This window comes from Plecotus auritus (genome assembly GCF_963455305.1).
Source record: "Plecotus auritus genome assembly, chromosome: 12".
Classification (NCBI taxonomy): Eukaryota; Metazoa; Chordata; class Mammalia; order Chiroptera; family Vespertilionidae; genus Plecotus; species Plecotus auritus.
The window spans coordinates 11,432,944-11,451,930 of NC_137778.1; the positions used below are offsets into that span (position 1 = coordinate 11,432,944).

General features: G+C 37.0%; 1 protein-coding gene across 23 annotated transcripts in view; it reads left to right on the plus strand.

Moving 5' to 3' along the window:
• The window catches only part of LOC308237676 (membrane cofactor protein-like), an 80,840-nt gene extending 62,802 nt beyond the window's left edge, over positions 1 to 18,038 (plus strand). For 8 of the 23 annotated variants that reach the window (XM_080648572.1, XM_080648569.1, XM_080648576.1 and 5 more), the window contains 4 exons: positions 2,629 to 2,667; positions 4,024 to 4,059; positions 4,633 to 4,690; positions 15,557 to 18,038. In XM_080648572.1, the coding sequence (XP_080504698.1) occupies positions 2,629 to 2,667; positions 4,024 to 4,059; positions 4,633 to 4,690; positions 15,557 to 15,629 (206 nt within the window). In that variant the 3' untranslated portion in view covers positions 15,630 to 18,038. Of the gene's footprint in view, positions 1 to 2,628; positions 2,668 to 4,023; positions 4,060 to 4,632; positions 4,691 to 5,248; positions 5,288 to 13,315; positions 13,409 to 15,556 lie in introns of those variants that run through there. The other 15 variants (XM_080648562.1, XM_080648567.1, XM_080648577.1 and 12 more) reach the window with 5 other exon arrangements.
• The last annotated feature ends 949 nt before the right edge of the window (positions 18,039 to 18,987 follow it).

Consider the following 18,987-nt stretch of genomic DNA (forward strand, 5'->3'; position numbering starts at 1 on the left):
GGTAGCTAGCTATATCCATCACTTCCCTAATGGCTATGAGTTGTTGTGTCTGTCTTATAAAAGCTTTAGATCTCTGTACTCAAATTATATAAACATTTCAACCATATGTTCTGGTTACATTCTTTGCATTTAAATTGTTGGTACACCTGAAATACTTGTTATATGGAATGAGATACAGTTCCTTTCCACTGCACCAACCCCTATTTGTTGATAAGTTGTCTTCTCTCCAACTGTTTTGAAATGCCAATTTTTATCATAAATCTTACATTACCACTGTCAATACCCAAAGGTTCCAATTTTTCCACTCTTTACCAACCTTATTTTCTGTTTTCTTTCTTTATACTAGCCATTTTAATGTATATGAAGTGGTATCTCGTCATTTTTGTTAGCTTTCCTAATGATTAGTGTTCATATTTTTTAAAATATATTTTTATTGATTTCAGAGACGAAAGGAGGAGAAGAGAGAGAGAGAGAAACATCAATGATGAGAGGGAATCATTGATTGGCTGCCTCCTGCATGCCCTCCACTGGGGATGGAGTCTGCAACCCGGGCATGTGCCCTGACGGGAATTGAACCCTGGCCTCCTGGTTCAGAGGTCGATGCTCAACCACTGAACCATACTGGTCGGGCAGTGATCATATTTTTATGTGCTTATTGATGTTTGGTATAGCTTCTTTGGGGAAATGTCTGTTCAAGTCCTTTGTTCATTTTTTGATTGGGTGTTTTTTTGTTGTTGAGTTTTTGGAGTTCATTATGTATTTTGGATATTAACCCCTTGTCAGTTGAATGATTTGCCGATGTTTCCTCCCATTCTTGGATTGCCTTTTCACTTTATTGATAAGCGTCTTTTGATAAACAAAAGTTTTTTATTTTGGTGAAGTCCCATATATCCATTCTTTTTCTTTTGTTGCCTGGATTTTTGGTGTCATGTTGCCAGAGCCAACATCTTGAAGCGTGCCCTCTATGTTTTGTTCTCAGAGTTTTATAGTTTTAGCTCTTATGTTTCGTTCTTTGATCCGTTTTGCATGAATTTTTGTGTATGGTAAAAGGCAGGAGACCAACTCCATTCTTTTGTGTGTAAGATATCCAGTTTTCCAAGAACCACTTGTTGACAGACTGTTTTTTTCCCTTTAGATATTCTTAGCATCCTTGTGCACATTTGACCATATATGTGAGGGTTCATCTCTGGGCTTCTGTTCATTTAGTTTCTGTCTTTATGCCTGTACCACTGTTTTTGGATTTTTGTAGCTTTTTAGTAAGTTTTAAAATCAGTAAGTTTGAGTCCTCTCAACTATGCTGTGTTTTTTGTTGTTTCAGGATTGTCTTGGCAATTTTTAGATCCTTGGATTTCAAGAATTATAAATTAGACTCTACCTGGTTTGGCTCAGTGGATGGAGTGTCGGCCCACGGACTGAGGAGTCCTGGGTTCGATTATAAGTTGGATTTTGTAATACTGAAGAATCCATATTCAAGGTGGTGATAGGGGATGCATGTAACCTGTGGGTTACTTTTTGTAATAACATAGGATGTCTATTTATTCATGTCATCTTCTATTTCTTTCAGCAGTGCTTCATAGTTTCCAGTGTAGGAGTCTTTCTCCTGCTTGATTAAGTTTTTTCCTAAGTATTTTATTTTTGATGCTTTTGTAAATGGAATTGTTTTCATAATTTCCCTTTTGGATTGTTCATTTTTAGTGTCTAGAAATGCAACTGATTTTGGGGTGTACATTATGTAGCCTGCAACTTTTGCTGAATTTATATTTTCATTTCAACAGGTTTATGTTTGTGTGTGTAATCTTTAGAGTTTTCTATGTAAAAGATCATGTCATCTGCAAAGAGATAATTTTAGTTCTTCCTTCCCAATTTGGGTGCTGGTTATTTATATTTTTTTGCCTTCTCTGACCAAAACTTCCAATATGATGTTTAGTAGAAGTAGGAAATGCAGGCATCCTGTCTTGTTCCTGATCTTAAGGGAAAATTTTTCATCCTTTACCATTGAATATGATATTAGCTATTGGTTTTTCATAAATGGCCTTTATTATGTAGAAGTTTCCTTCTCCTAAAGATTAACTTCTAAATCCTTTTAAGCCTTCCTGTTTGTATGTTTGTTTGTTTGTTTGTTTGTTTTTAATTGATTTTAGAAAGGATGGGCGAGAGAGATAGAAGCACCAGTGATGAGATAGAATCCTTGATTGGCTGCCTCCTGCATGCCCCACACTGCCGGGCATATTCCCCGACTAGGAATGGAATCATGACCTCCTGGTGCTTAGGTCGAAGCTCAATCACTGAGCCATGCCAGCCAGGCCCTATGTCTTTTAATTTTATGTAGAATCACATCAATCCATAGGCTAATTTTGATGTTAATCTAATGATAAATTTAATTACTGTATTATAGAATATTATCATAGGAGATGTTACTGGACAGGAAGAATTCTGATGACATTGAATATAAATTGATAGTATTTTATGATAATTTGGAAAAGAAACTAATATAATTTATGTGAAGAAAATAAAATTGTAAGAGTTTTTATTCAAAGGTAAAAATTCTAAACTTACAATTTAGAGGTCTTAAACTTTGTTATTGTCTTCTTTCTCTTTTTACTTATTTCCTTTTTTTCTTTTTTCTAGGACATCCCACTCCTGATGAGACACCATCTAAAACATTAGGTATTATTTTAGTAATGCTCTGCAGTATGGGATTTTAAAGTCCTACATGGAAATATATTTTGATTATCTATAGTTTGAGAAGGTATAATCTATCACTAATGTGTGAGAATTAACATTTGGTAATTTTACTAGTAATAGTGTAGATACCATGACAAACCTAAATAGTAGTATGTGTAGACACATGTAATTAATACAGTTTTTAAAAGGATTCCTTGTGAGGTGAGGTAACTTTCTCAAATGCTGTATTTATTTATAGGTTAAAATTTGTAGGCTATAACTTTCTTTCCATGTGATAGTGTCATTTTGTGATGGCAATTGGTAGGTAAGTTTTCTTTCTATTCATACCTTGTATATATAAGCCTTAACATACTGTAAGTTGGGTTAATTTTTTTTTTTTCATAACAAAGCTGGTGTATCACACTTTATGTAGACTCACATAGTATAGTTGTCATTTAAATGAAGTATAAGGATTTTTGATGAATAAATGAAGAAAAATGTGTATTACTTTTCTTTACATTAGACTAGTTTAGTAAGGCTCGTCTTTTTATAAAATGCATCTTAGGCTCGTTAAGTTTCCCCTCTGAACACTGTGGTCAAACTGTCACTGTGCCAGTAAATCCAAAACACCTTCATTCATTAAACACTTGATAATTTTTTTTAATGAAGTAAAAAGCGTAGAGGTAAAAAAAAGAAATTGTATGCTTTGACTCATAGAAATTTAATTAAGATATAATTAAGATTTTGTAGAATTGTTTATTGCTCTCTTGATAGTCAAAAATAATTAAGTTTGTAAGCATAATTTTATCCATGTGCCCTGCTATTTCTTTTGCATTCTTAGAATCTCCTTGTTATGTCTTAATTTGAAGTGGGCGTGCATGAGGAAGGATTGATGATAAGATAATGTATTATTTGTGAAGATTCAACACACTGCATTTCTGTAATAAATTAATAGAACTTTATTATGACTTATTCCCCAGACCCACCACTGTTGGTGAAAAAATATGTTTATAATAGTCTTAAGAAATGGTAGACTGAATACTGAACTATATCAACTAAGATGGAATAATACATTTTTAAAATGATTTTCCCACTAATCTAGTGAATTCTAATTGTTCTAATAATATTTACTAATAACCTAGTGTGCTAGCTACAGCACAAAACAGTATTGGGCCCTAAGCCTGGAATCTGATTAGAGGGGCTCTGTGATCAAGTGAGCTGGATGCACGGTCACACTAAACTAGACTGATAAACTTTCTTTTTTTGCTGTAGTTTATAGATGATTTGGTTAACTAACATGTAATTGCCTGGAGACCCACATGTGCTCAGTTATCTTCAAACTGGTTTTATTTTTCTCAGGTGCTGGAGTCATTGTTGCGATTGTTCTTGCTATTGGTAAGTGTCCCAACTTGGATCCGACTTAAATCAAAGTATTAATGTGAAGAGCATTATTTGTGTAACAGTTTTTCAATTTCTACAGTTTTTATAGCTTGAAATTAAGTAAACCAGTCAGAAACACCTCACCTTTTATATGATACTAGAGACTCGCTGCACCGCGAGACCCATCAATGCACCTTCTGGTTACGGCGTTCCAGTTACTGGCTTTTTATAATATAGGTACTGCCTTGTGCTGCTGATTATATATTCATTTATATTCTATATGTCCACTTAGCCACAAATCCTAAATAATACATGTTTTTTCAAGATTAGTCATACGAGTTTGCATCCCAAATATGCTTTGGGTATCTGTGTAAATTAGGAAAGGACTCTTCTCTGGCTTACTGAGGACTAAATAATTCCAGAGATTTGCACTTAGACAGTGAAGAGTCCAGATGGAACAAATGAATGGCCAGGGCAATGTGCTTAAATAAAATAGCATTTTCTGCCCACTGAACATTAATTTCTTCTGCTAGGTTTTGAATCTTGGTGATTAGTTTTCAGTTACATTTGTTCTCTGCTTTATTGTAGGTGCTTTCTTGGCACTCATTATTTGCTGCATTGTGTACCGTCACAAGAAGAGGAAAGGGTAACGTAACGCACGTTTCTTGAACATGTTGGTGCCTCTCACTCTTGACTTTTGTGCAGCTTGTGTTTACACTCTGGATTGCATGCTTTTTTTTCAATGTGCCTTCGTGACTGTGCCATCAGAATTGCATTTCTTTACTAAAAATATTTACAGCGACTTTTACTACCATTGTAACAAGAGAAATCTGTGTAGAGCTGCTTCAGCTATATGTAAGAAAAATTTCTGTGTGATTTGGGGTTTCAGTTCTGCAGCGAATCATGGACCATGATGGGACCTTCCCTACAGTAGATAAACCCTACATTCCAAATTAGGCTGGTGGCCAGGATTAAATTTAAAATTGTTCACTGTGGAAATTTTGACAAGTATATTCACTGGAACTTTTTTATGTAACATTCCATTTGTTTTTATTAAGTAGTTGTAAGAAGCTATGTAGATGCCATCAATCAAATATTCAATTTGATTTTTTTTTTCATTTAGAACTACTATTTATACAAGTTAAACTTAGGAATTAAAAGCAACACTATTTGATTTCCCTCTTATGTTCTCTTAATTTACTAGGTTGCAGAAAAACTGATGGGGTTAAACTTGCTGAGAGGGGTAAGATTTATAAGGCACCTCATTAACTTTATATCTGTCTTTTTATTTATAAAAAATGAAAAAAGATGGGAAACTTAGAAAATAAAAACGTATAAATCCATCTAAGCTCACAGGGTTTTTAAACATTAAACTTAATTTCTAATGAAATAATTTATAATTTAATGAAAGAATAAATTCTGGAGCACAGACCAAGATTAGGTACTTTGAAATTTGATTTTTAATTATTCATTCTTCCCAATTACTTTGGAAACAGCTTTGAAATCAAACCAATACTTTTTTTTAATCCTCACCTGTTTATTGATTTTTAGAGAAAAACATCGATCATTTGCCTCTCATATGTGCCCTGACTGGGAATCAAACCCACAATCTTTTGGTGTACAGAATGATGCTCAAACCAATAATTTTCAGACTTTTGGTATTCATGATTTAATGATATATTTTTTCTTTTATTAATCATTGGGTTTAGACTATGTAGTAAAAGTATGTTCTACACTCATTAAGAACTCAAACTTCCTGTATATTATTGGGTTTAAGTACTTGCAATGCCTTCATTTGAATCTTCAATCTTATATTTGTAGAACACATGCTGTTTCCCTTTCAGTAGTATTTTTTTAATTACCCATACACATCAGCCTGAGTAGGAAGTACTTTTACAATTCCAAAAGGTTCATGTAGAAATAATTTCGAAAGCAAAGTAATATAGCATTGTGTCCCTCACTTCTTTGTTTAAAACATCACTACATCATAATACTTAAAGATTCTTAAACAAGTTTGAATCAACCACTCTAGCTATCAATTAAAGGTTCTTTTAAAGCTGAAGAAGTATCTGAGCACTATAGCCCCGGATTCAATGTTCAGTACCATAACTGATCTGAGATTCCATTTCTGATGAGCCCAAAGTGGTGATGCTATTGGGCCTGGACTACAGTTCGAGTAACCAGGGTGAAGACTATTATTGATGTGCCAATATACTTCCAATTTGAGGAAATACAATGAAGTTTATAGGCAAATTTTTCTCTTGCTTAAGATAGATTTTTAAAGACTCCTAAAGATTTCTTAAAGGTATTTGGTATAATACTTAGTTTTGCCTTGCTATCTTAAAATTAAAGATTTATATTATATTCGTAGCGCTGTTCAGTGATCATAGTCTTTGTGTTCCCCCCTTCCTGCAAACTGGTTGTGGTTGCCTTAGAAACTCCTTTTCAGAACTGTAAAATGCATGCAGTTTCTTCCCCATTTGTAGGGGTAACTCTGGAAGCAGGACACCAGGCACAGATAATCCCAAATTGCTATTTAAACTTGGCACAAAATGGATTTGATGTAAACTTGTATTTATGATGATTTAGGAATACAATTGCCCTTCTACGGACTTACTATGTGGCATAGGTGGACACTGAACTCCCTTCTTCCCACGAGCACATCAAAATATGCACCTATATAGAGAGCAGTAACTTCTAATAGGCACCTGAGGGCTCATAGAACAAACAAAAGGAGGAGACCAAGTAGAGAATGGGAAACCACAGGGGCTCTCCTGAATCTGCAGGAAATCTTTGAGAGAGGAGGTGCAGGTAAGCTCCATTGTATACATCGCCCTCCACCTTGATAAGGCGAGTGGGAGCTCTCTCTGGGTGCTTTGGCCCACCAGTAAGATGGCTGCAGTGTGTGCTCAACCATGCTCCCTGTAACCCACTTTGGGTCCGAATAAAAGGAGTAAGCAGTATGAACAAGGTATCCCTGACCGGAGCTCTTCCATTCTGACAGTCTAGAGCCCTATGTGCCTGCCTGGCTCCAACGAGCCTGCCAACACTACCCAGCACTCACAAGCTACTCACTTCTACACAAGACCATTTTTTATATAACAAAAGGGAGTGAGACCTAGTAGAGAAGATGAGCTGCAAGAGCAGGATGGGAATCTCTGAGGTTGGAGTTGCCAGTGAGCACCATTGTATATCTTCTACACCTTGAAAGAGTGGGCGGGAGTTCTGTCTAGGTGCTTGGGCCTACTTTCAAGTTTACTGCATCTCATTTTCAGAATTATCTGAACCAAAGGGCGGATCACTAGGGCACACACCTGCCCTCTCCACCTGGAGCCGCTCCATCTTTGTAGGCCCATGCCTCAGGCACTGTAGGCATCTGCATGATTCCAAGTACCCTGCCAACAGCCACCTGACACAGCCTACACAGAGGTCACTTCTACACAGGCCACTTTGTAAAGATGGGGAGAGAGCTATTTTGTCTAATATTAACGAGCATAGGAAATGACACAATGAAAACATAAAAGAATACCTCTCAAATGAAGAGACAAAAAGTCTCAGAAAAAATTCTAATGAAATGGAGAGAAGTATTTTGCCTGATAAAAAATTTAAAGAGACAGAAGCTTATCAAACTTAAGAGTGGAGTAGAGGAACTTAGGGAGAACTTCCAACAAAGAGAAAGTATGCTGAAGAATGCAACTACTGAAACAAAAAATAAATGAAGGGATCAACAGCAGTTTAGCTGAAACAGAAGAAAGAATCAGTGACCTGTAAGACAGACTAGTGGAAATCAACTAATAAGAACAGCAAAAAGATAAATATTTTTAAAAATGAGGATAGCTTAAGCCTTAAGGGATCTCTAGGACATCAAGTGTAACAACATTTGCATTATAAGGATCTCAGAAGAAAAAAAAAGGGAATGGTACAGAAACTTTATTTGAACAAGTAATAGCTGAAAACGTTCCTAACATGGGAAAGGAAACAGACATCCAGGTCTAGTATGCACAGAGTTCCCGATATAGGAGTGCCTAAACATATAAAGCAAATATTAACTGTCTTCAAAGGGAGAAATTCACAGTAATACAATAATAGTAAGGGATTTTAATACCTGCATTCACATCAATGAACAGACCATCCAGACAGAAAATTATTAAGGAAATAATGCCCTTCAGTCTCACATTAACCCAATTGAGTTAATAGACATTTATAGAACATTTCATCCAAAACTGCAGAGTACACATTTTTTCAAGTGCAGATAGAATACTCTCCAAGATAGATCATATATTATGCCCCCCAAACAAAGCGCAATAAATTCAAAGATTGAATCATGTCAAGTAACTTTTTGAAACACAGTGGCATAAAACTAGAAATCACTCACGGGAAGAAAGCTGGAAAAATACAAATATGTGGAGACAAAACACCAGCTTCTATACAATCAATGGATTAAAGGGAAAATTAAAATGAAAAGCTGTCTTGAGAATGAAATTGAAGACATAACTAAAATTTATGGAATGCAGCAAAGCAGTTCTGGGTGGGAAGTTAATAGCTATACAGGCCTACATCATGAAACAAGAAAAATTGCAAATAATCTAACTTTACACCTACAGGAACTAGAAAAAAGAACAAACAAAACCTAAAGTTAAGCAAAGGAAAGAAATTAAGATCAGGGCAGAAATAAGCGAAATAGGAAAAAAAAAATAGAAAATAATGTAAGAACTAGTTCTTTGAATCAAAATAGACAAACCTTTAGCTAAATTCATCAAGCAAAAAAGAGAACCCATTGAAATACATACATAAACAAAAAGAAGTTACAAGTGACACCAAAGAAATACACCGAATAATTAAGGAATATTGTGAAAAAAAATATGCAAAAAAAATGCCACGGTCTGGAAGAAATTGATGCATTTCTAAAAGCACACATACAACCTTCCAAGACAGAACCGGGAAGATAACAGAAAATCTAAACAGCTAAGTTACTAGCAATGAAATTGAAATGGGGTGGGGGGTAGGGGTGGACCTCTCAAAATTGCAGGATCAGAGGGCTTCACAGGTGAATTCTACTAAACATTTAAAGAAGTAATACCTGCACCCTAGCCAGTTTTGCTCAGTGGATAGAGCATTGGCCTGTGGATTAAAGGGTCCTGGGCTCGATTCCGGTTAATGGCACATGCCTGGGTTGTGGGCTTGATCCCCAATAGGGGGTGTGCAAGAGACAGCTGATCAATGATTCTGTCATCATTGATGTTTCTGATTCTGTCATCATTGATGTTTCTATCTCTTTCCCTCTCCGTTCCTCTCTGAAATTAAAAAATATATTTTTAAAAAATGAGTAATACTTGTTCTTAAACTATTTCAAAAATTTGAAGAGGAAAAAGCACTTGCAAACTTATTCTACAAAGCCAGCATTACCCTGATATCTAGACAAAGCTAGATAAAGACATTATAAAAAAACTATAGACCAATATCCTGGAACATAGATGGCAAAATTCTCAACAAAATATCAGCAAACTGGATTAAATAATACATTGAAAGGATTTATCTCAGGGGTATAAGAATGGTTCAACATTTGTAAATTGACATGATGCACCATGTTAACAAAATGATCATCTCAATAGATGCAGATAAAGCATTTGACAAAATTCAACATCCTTTTATTTTTTAAAAAATCTCTCAACAAGGTGGGTATAGAAGGAAAATACCTCAATGTAATAAAGGCCACATATGACAAACCCACAGCTAATATATTTAATGATGAAAAGCTAAAAGCTTTTCCTCTAAAATCAGGAACAAGAACAGGATATCTGCAATCATCATTTATATTCAGCATAGTATCGGAAGTCCTAGCCACAGCAGTCAGACAAGGAAAAAAAATTAAAAGCATCCAAATTAGGAAGAAGTAAAACTCTCACAATTTACAGATGACATGATACTATCTATAGAAAACCCTAAATAATCCACCAAAATTAATAGAATAAAAGAATTTAGTAAAGTAGCAGGATACCAAATATACAGAAATCCATGGCATTCTTACACACTAATGAACAATCAGAAGGATCAGACAGCATAAAATACCTTGGAATTAAACCAAAGAGGTAAAAAACCTGTACCCTGAAAGAAATTGAAGAGGATACAAAAAAATAGAAAGATACATGCTTAGTAGTTATAAAAAAGGCCTTGAAAGCAAATGAAACCTTGAGAAAGAACCAAGTGGGAGGTATCACACTTCCTTATTTCAAACTAGACTACAAAGCAGTAATAAACAGTATGGTACTGGCATAACATATCTAAACCATAGAATAAAATAACTGACTTACATGGTCAGTTAATCTATGACAAAGGAGCCAATACAATGGGCATAATGACCATCTCTTCAAAGAAGGTGTTGGAAAAACTTGAAAGTTGCATGCAAAAAAGTAAAATTGGACCAATTTCTTATACCACATACAAAAATAAGCTCAAAATGGATTAAAGACTTAAATATAAGATCTGATTCCCTGAAATTCCTAGAAGAAAACATAAGTAGTAAACTCTTTGACATCAGCCTTAGCAATATCTGTTTGGATATGTCTCAGGAAAGGGAAACAATAGCAAAAGTAAACAAATAAGTTTTTGCACAGTAAGGAAATGGTCAAGAAAGCAGCCAGCCTACTGAATGGGAGAAAATATTTACCAATATTCAATAAGGGGTTAATATCCAAAATATGTAGGGAACTCATACAACTTAACATTCAACAACCCAATTTAAAAATGAGCAGGGAGCTTGAGCAGACATTACTCTAAGGAGGACATACAGATGACCAACAGGCATATGAAAAGATGCTCAACAGTAGTCATCAGGGAAATGCAAATTAGAACCACAATGAGATAATCACCTCACACCTGTTACAGTGGCTATCAAGTCAGTGCTGGCAAGGATATGGATGCTGGCAATGTTGGTGGGATTGTAAACTGGCACAACCACTATGGAAAACAGTATGGACATTCCTCAAAAGATTCAAAATAGAGTTATTATATGACCCAGCAATTCCACTTCTGGATGTTTGTCCAGAGAAAACAAAATTACTAAGTTTTAAAGATATATGCAGCCTTATGTTCATTGCATTATTATTTATAGTGGCCAAGATATGGAAGCAACCTAGGTGTCCATTGATAGATGAATGAATAAAGAAGATATGGTTAATATATACAATAGAATGTTACTCAGCAATGAAGAAAAATAGAAAGTGACATTCTGTCATTTGCAATAATGTGGGTGAGAGGGTATTATGCTAAGTGAAATATGTCCAAGTCAAAATACCATGTGATTCCATTTATATATGGAATCTGAAAAATACAAAACAAATGAATAAAGAAAATTAAACAGACACAAACCCACAGATACAGGGAATAAGCTGAGGTTGCCAGAAGGAGAGGGATTTGGGATGATAGGTGCATTGAAATGAAGAAATGAAGTGAAACATGCAGTTGGAAAGAATGAGACACAGCATAGCAACACAAAATGTCCATATACAGGTAAGATTTGACTATACCCTAGACTTCTTGGGAGACATTACTGCTAGCATGTACAAGGCGACATGCAGTAGAGGGTATGTGAAGGCAGGAGAATACATTAGAGGTCCTTGTATCATTTTCTAAAAAGCATATGATTGGGAGTCTGTTTGGGATAATGTCACCAAAAATTATTACATACAAGGAAACTATCAAAAAAAAAAAACTGTCCCTCACCTATTGGCTAAATAAAGAGGACAAAACAAAAACCAAAGTACAAAATAGAGTAAGTAGTCCTTTTAAGAGCATTAAGCATCATTTAAATTATGGTGAAGCCCAGCCAGTTTGGCTCAGTAGGTGATTGTCAACCTATGAATCGGGAGGTCATGGTTCCATGCCCAGTCAGGGCACATGCCCCAGTTTCCGGCTCAGTCCCCACTAGGGGGCATGCAGGAGACAACCAATCAATGATTCTCTCTCATCATTGATGTTTCTATCATTCCATCTCCCTTTCTCTGTGAAATCAAGAAAAATATATTTTTTTAAAAAAATTTTAATTGTGATTTAAAAAAAGGCCACAAAATTTAAGTACTCTGGTACATTTTTCTATTTCTTAGCTCTCGGCTAAGAATACTAACAATAGGATCCCAAAGTGGTCAGAAATGGGCCCCATCTACATGCTACTTCCTTATCCGTCCAGTTTCCGTTCTCAGCTGATTCTCCGCACTTTCCAGTCTGGGAGTGCACAGCCCTTGACCTGTCCTTCGCTACTGCTGCCGTCCCGTTGTGTGTGTCTTGACTGTGCGCTTCCAGAAACCAGCTGCCTTTCGTTTACATTCATTTTTTCCCTTATTTGCAGTGAATACTTTTCTCACTGATGCATGGTTTTCTTTATTCCAGTTATATCATTCCAGGATAAGTATGAGTTTGCCATGTTCATTAGAATTCTCTGCATAATTTATGTATTTTAATTAATGTGACTAAATCGTTTTGCTTTCTTACATTAAAGATATTTAATGACTTGTTATAACGTAAACCTGTTTTTAATATTAGGTTAATAATGCCTGATGCAGGAACTTGTGTGATTTTTAAGCTGCCTGCGTAAATGAATGTCACAGGGTTTGGGGGATTAACTGTATATAGTGGCCAGGGCAGGTGGTTGGCAGAATAGTGACCTGAGACAACACAACAACAGAAGGATCAAATGAACATGAACATTTTTCTAGTTGGGTCTCAAATTCTGGAGCATTCAACAAACTCTTCAAATATTGTAAAAAGAAAACTAAGAAGAAACAAAGATTTTGTAGTTAGTGGAGAGAGCACACTTTTGAGATTTAGACCCATCCCAGGAAAATGGGAGAGGTCTTACAACCAGTTTTACAGAGATCTTCCCTCCGTGCAGAAGTCAGGATGCATCTGCAGATGTGCAGCTTGTCATAACACAGGTTTCTGAGTCAGTACTGCATGCAGTTAACATATACACTGCGTGTTCCCTCAGAGTCTAAGGTGCTAGAGCCCAGGGCCGTTTCTCCTCTCCACTGTGTTACCCTGTGAAAGAGTTTGCATTATTCACTTCAGGATCTGTAAGGTTCTAACTTAAAGTAGCTCCTGGCACCACGTTCCTCTTTCCAGTTCCTAAGAATCAGAAAAGTCATAATGTCTGGAGCTAATTGACAGCTTTCCTTCTGTTCTGCCCTGTCATTGATTTTATCCCCGTTGTTATGCCACTCTTCCTTTTGATTTGTTACCACTATTTTATTCAGCCCTTTTCCCTTCCTCTGTTCAGCACCTACCTAACTGGTGAGAGCCACAAAGAAGTAAAATTTATTTCTCTATGAGAAGAAGAGATGAGAGAAAGGTTTGCTTTTATCATCATAAGGTATCTGCTTCCTGTGTGTTTGTTTTCAGATGTCCTTTCTTTTGAAAAATGTTGAGTGAATATGTAGATGTCAATAACCTCAGCTAAGATGTGAGGACAGTAAACATTAATGCGGACTCTGAGACTCCAGTCTCGGTTGCTAAATTACCGATTTAATGCCATTCCAGTTTTAATGTAAAGTAGTGTAGACTGGCAGGCTTTGGTTTGAGGTGGGCTCAATAGAGTGATGTTCCCTTGTCCTTTATCAGACAACCTGCTTCCTCTCCCCTCTAGCAGCTGTACATCCATCATTGAGGACTTTTTTAGCCCAATGGGAAATAATCATAGAATTTGTTCATGTTAAGTGCAGGGAGGGAAAGTTTCCTTTTACAGAAATCAAAATACACTTACTTAATTTTGCGAATGTGTTCAATTTTAACTTAGAAATATTGACTCCCTGAAGGCATTTGTCTCTCTCGACCAGAATAGTTTTAGTATATGAAAGAGAAGGCGATGAAAAAAATCAGATTTTGAAATTTTTTGAATTGCATTGCCTTAAGCCCTATGACCCCCTCCACCTTCTGTCTGAATGACATGAACTGCAGGTGTCCCCCTGTTTGTGGCAGAATGTGTCTCTACCTAGCAGGGAAAGAGGCAGATGTGTATCCAACACCTGTAATGTGAGGCCCTACTGAGGTCACAACCAGGAGCTTGAGGCAGATTCTGCAAAGCCCAGTGGGAGGGCAACTTGGTAAAAGCAAAGCGGTGTCTTTGATCACGGGACCAAGGGAAGTCACATCCCAGTTAGACAGGCAGCTGGGCCTCCCAGCCCTCCTGTCTTCCTGGTCTCAGGATTCCTTTGAGGCTAAAGCCAACTAGGACTGGTGGTTTCAGACTGTCTTGAGCTTCATGGCGTCTGTAAACAGTTGAAATTAATTGAATGAAGGGCAAGGTTAATACAAAATAACTAATTAGTAATTGGGTTTCAGATTTTTATCATCTTCAAGTAGCTTTACTTGTTATATCAAGTGTTTTTAGATATTTGTGAATTCTTTTTGTCTTTTTCACATACTGCAATTACATTTCAAATTCTTTTTAAAGAAGTTTACAGAAAATAAAATGAATTGACTTTGAAACAGAAAAATGAAGTGGTGTTGGAGAGTTCAGTGACAGGCCTACCCATTGCCTCCCGCCCCACAACAGTCCTCAGGCCCTTGCTCTGTCCCAAGGACAGTCCTGTGACAGTGGTGGTTCACAGAGGTGGCCTCCCAGCAAGAGAAATACTCAAGTATGCAAACCAACCTGGAGCTCTTGCCCTGGTAGGCGTCCCTGAAGTGCCTGCTGTGAGGCGCAAACTGTGACTCACTGGCTGGGCCATTTTAGCTTTAGTCTGTCTGCTATGGTGCATTCACTGAGGCAGCGACTACGGCTGCATTTTCCAATGTAATGGTTGTTAATAGTTAGCAGTTCCATTTTAATAGTTAATAATCCTACTGTGGACTTCAAAAGTGGTTAATCCAAAGCAAGATGTGCTGGAAGTGTCAAATACACACCAGATTTCAGAGTTAGCACACAAAATGTAAACTCGTGGCAAACGTTAATATTTTCATTGTATTGGGTCAAGTAAATATATATTAAAATTAATTTTCCTGTTTCTTTTACATTTTTAATGTGGCTTCTAGAAAATTTAAAATTACCCCTATGACTCATATTTTTTGGACAGCGCTGGACTAGAATAATAGCTTTTAGGCATATGTCTATTGCTACAATAATAGTGTGATGGCAACTTCAGTTCTGTAGCAGCATCTCTTAGGGGAACCCGTGGTTTCCTTGACAATATGGGTAGAAGGCATTATTGAACAGGAACGCTGTTGGAATCGTCACCTTTTTAAAAGTTTCATCTCAGAGGTAGACCTAAAAACTGCTGTATTAGGTCTACGTTTCGCCCCAGTCTTTCCCATTGGCCCTAAATATAATTTATGAGATACTTCCCCAGTACTTTATATGCAGCTGCTCTAATTCTTGTTTGCATGGAGTAAATGATACAATACAGGGATAGAAGAGGGGGTTCTGCAGTTGAATCGTCCATTTTCTAAGTAGGCCTCTGAATTTAACTTCTATACTTAAATTAGGTTTGTCTCTGATGCTTCCTCTTTATCTTGCCTTTAGGAAAACAGACTGCACTGCTGCCTACAGCACATACCAGAATAAATCAAGCACTCCAGCACCGCAGACACTCTGATTGGCTTTCCAAAAGCTCTACCACTGCATCTTTTTCTTTTCAAATGTCAAGACCCACATTTAAATTTGTATGGCTACTATGCAAAACAGGATGTAGGGCCCTCAACAGTCAGACCTGGACCCACCCTATGATCTTACGGGAATATATCTGAGTTAACTGAAAGCACTGTGTGGGCGAGATAACCTGCCCCTCCCTGTTTGTTGCAGCATTATTTACAATAACGAAGACAAGGAAACAATCTGAAGTGTCCGTAACCGATCAGTGGATAAAGGAGATGTCTGCATGTACAGTGAAATACTATTCAGTCATAAAAAAGGAAGTGCTGCTATTTGCAGCATGTATTGGCCTTCAGGACATTTTGCTAAGTGAAATAAGTCATATATATGGAGAGACAAATACTGTATGATCTCCCTTATATGTAGAATCTATTTAAAAAAACTCATCAAAGAAGAAATCAGATTTGTGGGTGCCAGAGGTGGGTGGTGGGGTGAGGGAATTGGATGAAGGTAGTAGTCAAAAGGTTCAAACTTAGTTATAAGCATGTATTGGAATGTAACGTACAGCATGGTGACTGTAACTAGTAATACTGTATTGCATATTGGCAAGTTCCTAAAAGAATAGATCTTAAAAATTCTGATCACAAGGAAAAAGATTTTTTTTGTAACTATGTGAGTTGATATTAACTAAAATTTGCTCATTTCATAATAGACATATCAATCATGCTGTACACCTTAAACTTACATAATGTTACATATCAATTACATCTCAATAAACAACTACAAGGGGGAAAAGATCTACAAAGGCGTTCTCTGGTTTATTTCACTGTCGTGAATGCAACTGTGAAGGCATAATGCTAACATCTCAATGCTGCTTGAATGTAGTCACTATCCTTGGACCCCTCTGAAATGCATGTGAACTTGGGAATGAACATCTGGCTGTTTTCCCTTAAAGAAAACTTGCATTTATAGTGCAATTCAACACAGTGTCCGCGGTAGGATTATGGTAGGGCAATGATGTTTTTTATAAAATCTGAGTATTTAGAGAAGTATAGTTCAAAATGAGACATTTCATCTATAAAGAATGTAATTTTGCAATGTTCTTTTCCAAAGTCAATACCAACTTTTAAGACACTTTCAACAACTCTATTATGTGTATTGTAGATAGTTTATTATAAAAAGTCTGTACAAATATGTGTATACTACTTCAGCCCTTAAAAATAAAAAACAATATCACTGAAAACTGAGTAAGTTTGACCTCCGTACCTGAGAATATTATTGGAAAGTAATTTTACAGGGGATGGGATAAATTTCTATTTTTCAAAATATGTTTTAACTTCTTGGTGATTTAGAAAAGCCTTGAAGTTAATGTCTGGCATTTGTTCTCCACCGTTTCTAACATCAACAAACCAGTCTAAGAATTAATAACAATTTAGACTCAGCTGCTTACTTGCGTGAAAAGTTAGAGGGCGCTAACACTCCTAACACGAATGCCAGCTTGGAACAAAGTGAACACTGTGGCCTTTCTGGGGAGAACTCCCCTCTTTAAGAGGCATAGAATGCGCTCTGAATTCTGGCCTAGGGGGTTTCTCTCCCGACTTGAATTAAAGGCTGTCTCACTTAAGTCACCTGGCAGGAGGCAGTTTTGTAGGGAGTAAATCCATCAGATATCCCAAGTTGCCTCGGAATTAGTCTTTGTGTGGGTCTCACCTCGCCTGCTAAAAGGCAGAGGAAACATTAGCCACATATTTCAGAAAAGGAAACCAAACGTTGGTCCTGTGCAGGGAAGAAAAATCACGGAGCTCAGGTAGCACTTCATGCTCAGGTGGACCAGATCCCTCCCTCGGAATCCTCACCTGGCAGGGTCTCTTTCAAATGAGCCAGTGGGCAAAGAGGAGGGGCTGCCACTCTCATTTATTCTTAAAGGGTTTTGTGGGTTTTTTTATGTTTTTATTTTTAGTAGCAAATATTGGTCTGAAGAAATATTGCCCTGAACGGGACATGTTTGGAAAACCAGAGTGGACCAGAATAAATACTATTTTACTCTATAAAGTGTTCCTTCCTTTTGTAATTTCTCATGAGGGACATTTTCAACCAAAGATTGTGATGCTTCTCAAAATTAACTTTTATAATAGTGCTTCAAGTTTCTTCTTTTTTCAACTTAATATATATGAGATATATACATATAAATATTACGTTGTCAAATTCTGTTACTGAAATATATGGGGAAACCAGTTTTCTGTAGAGATTCGTTTAAATGACAGAGAAGGAAGTATATTTGAATTAAATGTTTCTTAAAACTAGAATGTATTTGCATTGAAATGGGAAGCCCCATGAATGGATGTCTTTATTGTTTATTTTCTGAAAAATGTGGTCTTCAAATCTGATAAAATAAAAAGTAGGGTGGATGAAGTGTGCTTTGTGTCAGTGTGTTCATTTCCAGTGTGCCTGATTTCAAATCAGAGTAGGTTTCTAATGGGGTCCCACCCTCTCTAACCTTTCCACTCTCACAGTCATGACTCCTGCTCCTCACATCTCGCACCCTGACATACATCCGGGCTTCTCCACTCCCAGCCCATCACGTGCCTCTCCTGCTCCCAGGTGTTCATGACACCTACAGCAGAAGTCCAAGTTCCTCAGCATGAAGCTCGAAGACTTTCTACAATTAAATCCCAAGTTTTCTCCCCAAGGCTCCTCTTTCTGCTGCATTTCTCTAAGTAACATACTGTTGGTCAAGCTGTACCATCTGCCCTGTGCTGTATTCCTGCTCACTGGTGCCTGAGAGGCCTGTGGTCCTGTCAGATCCTGGGCATCTTCCAGGGCCAGCGCCTCATGCCCACTGGGCAAAGCTTCTCCCGAGTTCTGCCCAGGAGTCCTATTACCCAGCTTGAGGCAACCACATCTGAGTATCTGTAGACACTGTCTGCTAGGAGACATACCTTCCACATCAGCTGAATGCGTGGCTATGGCTAAGTACTTCAATCCCAAGTCCAACAATGAAATTATAAAGTTTGATTTGTGTAACTATTAAGATGTTTTCTCATTTATGCAAAAACTCTTACTCTTGGCATTAAATCAGATTGCTGAACCTCTGAGATCAGGGTCCGTGGGACTCAGCCATGGCTGCAATCACTGGCAGAGCTCCCACCCAGCGTTTCCCAATGCCATTGATCTGCTCTGTGCCTTGGGCAGAGGGATTTTTTTAAAGCTCCCCAAGGGCTTCTAATATGCAGCTAAGGTTGAAAACCTCTGCATTAGTGACTCTCATCCACAGTTCATTTCTACATGGAAACTTACAAACACAGGAGGTAAAGACTTATATTTACATGAGAGTTTTGAGTTTTTATTAAATCAGCCTATGA